The following is a 5,818-nucleotide window of genomic DNA, read 5'->3' on the forward strand; positions in this document are numbered from 1 at the left end:
ACAGAGAGACTGATATGTATTACTATACATAGAAATTCCCAAGCTAAGATGTTTTAATTTGTATCTCTCCAACGAACTAGCATATGCATCACATAATATGACCATAATTTCGGACGAATCGACTTACGAGGGTCACAATATTCCCCAAGACAAAGGTTCCATTATTTCTATTTTCCATATCTCTTTGAACATTAAATTATTTTATTTTCCATATTGTGCGGTCTTAACATATTTTTGTCTAACAAAATATTAAACATGTATGTAGATTATTTTGATATACTTTTCTGCAGTAGGCAAATGATCTGCCTATACATATACTATCGCTTTGGGAAATACAAATCAATCAGAAGATTTGTTTGGATGATAGCAAGAAGATTATTCCTAATGTACACCTTTTTTAGTTTTAAATTGCAGTGGACAAAAATCTGTCCATCTATGCTCCACCATCATTATGAGTTGACAAAATTACAGGTCCATGCAAAGAGGACTTGCAAAAAGGTGTGCTAGAGTGTGATGACCAACCTCAAGGCATTGAGACTGATCATCTTCGTCACGAATAGGTGGACAATATGACCATTACTGACGATGGTGATAAAATTAGGTAACAACATGAACGAGCCATTTCAGATGTGTGATGATTTATTTTTCCCGTTGTAACGCACGGACAATTTTTTTAGTATTAACCATCCTTTAAATAGACTGGGCCTAATAGGGGCCAGCCCCAAGGCCTGGACGGATGCACCTATTAATAGGGGCTAGGCCCGAAGGCCTGGATGATCGATGCAGCTTCCGATTCGGATTGGTCCCAGACATAAAATAACCGATCAAAAAAAAAAGACTCGGATCGATCTCAGGGGGTGCATAAATATGCAGGCACCTAGTTGATGGACTCGTGGGCTCGCCAGTCGTTGCAACTTGAAACATATCGGAAACCTAACCTAAAAATACGCGGATCCGATGCCGCCGTTTCGTCGGGACCGCGCCCATCCCTCGGCGACGCCACCACCGTACACCAACGGGTGGCTGTGGCGGCGCCAACACCGACGCCGGAGCCGGCGCGCTGGCGCCGATGGGAAAAAAAGGGATCTGCCCGGAGACGTCCTCTCCGCGATCCTATCCAGCGTGTCCTCGTCCGCCACCGACATCGTCCGCTGCGGGGCTACGTGCAGTCACTCGGTAAACGCCGTGGCCACGCACGCCGACGCCATCTCCCGCTCTCTGCCGCCGCCCGCGCAATTCCTCCCCCACCTCGCCCTCGGCTTCTTCCACCAGGAAGCCCGCGCCCCCCGCGCCTCCCCCGCGCTGCCGCCACGCTTCGTCCCGACGGAAGCCGCCCCGCGCCTCCTGGGCCCCCGCCCCCAGCTCGAACACGTCGCCACCGGGCTGTTCGACCACGCCCGCCCCGTCGCATCCCGCAACGGCCGCGTCGTCCTGGAGCTCCGGCGCGAGGCGCGCGCCGACGGCCTTACGCTCAGCGTGTGCAACCCCATGACGGGGGAAATCTCCATGCTCCCTCCGCTCTCCGGCGACCACTGCCCCGGGCACTACGTGTGCGCGATACTCACCGGCGACGACCTAGACGTGCCCGCGCCGTCGTGCTTCTTCCGCGTGCTCCTCGTCTACAACCGCCGTAGCTTCACGGCTCTGCGCTCCTGCTCCTCTGCCGACGCCGACGCCGGCGTCGGATGTCGCTGGGGGCCGGAAGAAAGGAAACCCGGCGCCAAGATCAGCGCCAACATGCTGCGCGGTCTTGGCCACGCCGTCGTGGTCGGCGGCGCGGCCTACTGGCCCATGCACCACGAGGCGTTCGGCGTGCGGCTCGACGGCCCGCCGTCGGAGCCCATGGATATGTGTCCGGTGCCCTACAGGCAGCCGCACTATTACGCCGGCGAGCGCCTGCTGGGCACCTCCCCGGACGGGAAGCGCCTGAGCCTCCTCGACGTGGGCTTCCTGGGATGCACGGACTTCTGCATCAACATCGAGACCCAGACGGCTGCCGGCGGGGAGTGGGAGGGGCACGAACAGGCCCGACTCAAACTCATCAGCCTACCCGAGCTCGGGATTACCATGACAACGGCGTTTAAGCTGCGGTGGTTCGGCGAGAAGAGCGGCACGGTGATATTCACCGTCGGAGAAGGAGGAGGGTGCACCAGCCAGGGCGTCTTCATGTTGAACATCACGACGGGATGCCTCGAGAAGCTTGCCGACGGCGTCGAGTGCCACGCGTGGAAATACTTGTGCGGCTACGAGATGGACCGCGAGGCGCTCTTTGCGTCGTCCGATAGATCGGTCCTGACTTCTCGCCAAAAATAGCTCGAGTACCTCAGCACATGCCCATCACAACGCTTGTTTTTCTTTTTCGGGAAATAAACTTCTGCCGTGTGTCTCATGCATGTGATCTTGATTTTGTTTCATGGATGTGTGAAAATTGTACGGATGTCTTTTGGGGTTTTTAACACAATACAGATGCAAACACTCATACATATACGCTTACACTCATCCCTATAAACGCACATACACACATCCTCCCATGAGCACATTCAAGAGATTGAGTCGGCATATTATCTTGAGATTTACGAGGTCATCGTAAGCACCTCGTCGTCGACAGAAAATAAATCCAAAAATGATGCGAGCATCAGAATTTGAACCCTGATGGCTGGGGATATCACTGTTCCTCCAACCATCCAATCACAGGTTGGTCCCTCTCGGGTTAATCACCGGTTTTCCTTTGTTTTACTAGGATTTGTGTCTTTGTCGGGTTTTCATTGATTTTTTCTTTTCTACTTTCTCTTTAGTTTTTTTGTACCTTTTTGGTTTTCATCGTTTTTTTTGTTTTCTTTGCTTCTTTCTTGGTTTTCATTATTTTTTATTCTGTTTGAATGATTTTCTCCGGGTGTTCCATTTTCTATTTTATTTTGAATTCATCTTTTTCTTCAGTTTTCATTGATTTTCTTTGTTTCTTTTGTGCATATGGAAAAATGCTGACCATGTATTTTTAATTGTTAAACGTGTATATAAAAATATTTATCATGTATAGAAAAATGTAGAACTCACATTTAGTAAATGTAGACATCGAAAAAACTTACTAAAAAATTAGTTCTGTATTTAAAAAATTTAAACATGTATATAAAAATGTTGATGGTGTATACAAAAAAAGTAAATTGTGTGTGAAAAATCTTTATTGCCATTAAAAAATGTTGAACACATGACCAACATTTGTTTATACATGTTTAACATTTTTAAATACATGATCAACATTTTTGTACACGTTTGACCATTTTTAAATACATTATGAACATTTTTTCATACACATTGTATATTTTTTGTATATACGTTTTTCTTATACATGGAAACATTTTCCGGCCAGTGCTAGGCGTCGGCTGACTGGCCCGACTTTCGGCCGGTAGGTTTCTAGGTGTTCGATGGGACTGCCTCTGACCGTTGGATCTCGTGTTGATTGGTCAACGCACACTTCTCCCTTCGTCTCACGCACGCCGGTAAGAGCATTTCCAGCCGTTGGCCCCCAGGAGGCGCTAAAAATCGCCCCTGGGGGCGCACCGGCGCAAACCGTGTGCTGGGGGCGTGATGCCCCCCTGTCACGGCGCCCACGTTTTTTTGAAAATTTAAATTCCGACACAAACACGGCGCAAATTCAACCAAACTTCAGCGAGTTCGTACATATTTAAATATTTTACAAAAAATAAAAAAACGCTACTAGGCTGCTCCTCGCCGCTCCTCGCCGCCCGTCACCCTTGCAGTTCTACATGCCGAGGAGGTTGTAGAACCGCGTGTAGTCGCCGCCGCCGCCGTCGTCGTCGTCGTTGTCGTCGCCTCCTCCGCAGCCACCGTCCCTGCTGCAACCCTCCCCCGGTTGGCGCGGCGGGTTGGACGGTCCAGAGGCGTCCTCGTCGTCGTCGCTGTCGAGGATCACGACGTCGTGCTCGTCCTCGCGCCCATGTTTGCGGGCGGCTATCTCCTCCAGGGCCCGGCGCTGCCGGGCCATCTCGTCGCGGAGGTAGTTGTCGCGCGCCCACCGTAGGGCGTCCTCATCGGAGAAGCCGCGCCGGGATATCTCCTCGTACTCCGCGGGGAGGCCGGCTCTGGCTTCGGCCTGACGAGGACGAGGCGGCCAGAGGCGGGGGCGGAGTCGTCGATGCGGACGCCGGAGCTACGGGTGCGCGTCCTGACAGGCGTGTCCTGGGGCTCCGGCTTGACGTGGCGGAGGCAGGGAGAGTCAGACGAGCGACCAGACGAGGAGGAGGACGCCCCCGGGTCCATGCGCCTCGGCGTCCACGAGTTCCCACGCCGGCGAGAGATGGACGGGGGAGCGGGGTACTCCAGCCTCGGCGTGTTGCCGCCCTCGATGTACTCGAGGACGGCCTCCAGCGTGCGGCCGGGCACGCCCCACCATCGGCACCGGCCTTCGGAGTTGAGCCTTCTGGAGGGCACGACGCCGTTGGTGGCCTCGAGCTGCTCGGCGTGGCGGCGGCGGAAGTACGACTCCCAGAGTGGGCTGTCGGGGACGTATCGTGGACCTTCCCTCACCGCCTGCGGCAGAGAGGCACGGATATGCGCGATCTCCGCATGCCGCGCCACCCCGGTGGGCGGTGGTGGCACCGGGAGCCCACCGGCGCTGATCCTCCACGACCCGGGCACCCGCATGTCCGGCGGGACCGGGTACTCGGCCTTGAAGAGGAGCCGAGCTTTGTCCTCATGAAGGTGGCGGCGGTCGAAGCCGTTTGCCGCCGCGCCGTCGCCTGGGAAGCGCTCGGCCATGCTTTGAACTGGAGACGGTGAGAGGAGATGAAGGAAAGGGGGAGAAATGGCGCGTCAGCGATGGATACTCTGTGCGTGTCACCGGCACGCTGGGGGTCGGCTTATATAGGTGGAGGCGCCGCGCGTACGCATGGCCGCCGCATGTATGCGTGGCCGCTGCGTGTATGCGTGGCAGCGAGGGGACGCGCGTCGTCCGGTCTTCACTGCGCCGCCCGTGAGGCATCAATGGAGGAGGCTGACCGGCGCGGCAGCTTTGGAATTTATTTGCCGCGGGAAACAAGGCGATGAGGACGACGAAGCGGCAAGAAGAGAGACGAGTCGCAGGCAAGCAGGGCCCGCAGCTGATTCGCGCCAAAAACGATTCGCCCGGTGCCCCCGAGCGCCCCCAGCGCGCCGGGTTCGGGTTGGGTCCACCGGCGCCAATTTCGGTCCGAGCCGGCGAAAAATGGGCCCTTGGGGGCGCGACTAGGCCGATTTTTCGGCGCCGGCAGCCAAAAAGTCACCTGGGGGGCCTTGTTGGGGGCGCGGCTAGAGATGCTCTAATAGACCACGCGAACCTTCGCCCATCCCGATCGCGTCCTCCTCCATTGCGTCCCCAGCAATTCTCTCTCCCCCATTATAACGCCCTCGATGCGGCTATATCTCCCACGTGTCGAAGCATGACTTAGAGGCATAACCGCATTGAAAGCAATGTCGCAAGTGAGGTAATCTTCGCAAACAACCCATGTAATACAATAAGGGAAAAGAGATACATAGTTGGCTTACAATCGCCACTTCACACAAATACATGAATAAAGCATTACATCATCCAAATACAATCAAGGTCCGACTACGGAACCAAAATAAAAGAAGAACTCCAAATGCGACAAGGTCCCCGATCGACCCCAACTGGGCTCCACTACTGATCGACTAGAACGGAACAACACAAAGGACAAGATCTTCATTGAGCTCCTCCTTGAGCTTGGTTGCGTCACCTGCACGGACTCATCGGCACCTGCAAGCTGGTTTTGGAAGTATCCGTGAGCCACGGGGACTCAGCAAT

The 5,818-nt window shown here is 54.4% G+C and overlaps 1 protein-coding gene across 1 annotated transcript; it reads left to right on the top strand.

Moving 5' to 3' along the window:
* The first annotated feature begins 875 nt into the window (after nt 1-875).
* LOC125514638 lies at nt 876-2,471 on the top strand. The gene has a single exon (XM_048679978.1). It carries the CDS (start codon nt 958-960, stop codon nt 2,311-2,313), a length of 1,356 nt encoding a protein of 451 aa, XP_048535935.1. The 5' UTR covers nt 876-957; the 3' UTR covers nt 2,314-2,471.
* The last annotated feature ends 3,347 nt before the right edge of the window (nt 2,472-5,818 follow it).

Source organism: Triticum urartu, chromosome 6 (assembly GCF_003073215.2).
Source record: "Triticum urartu cultivar G1812 chromosome 6, Tu2.1, whole genome shotgun sequence".
In the NCBI taxonomy this organism is placed as follows: Eukaryota; Viridiplantae; Streptophyta; class Magnoliopsida; order Poales; family Poaceae; genus Triticum; species Triticum urartu.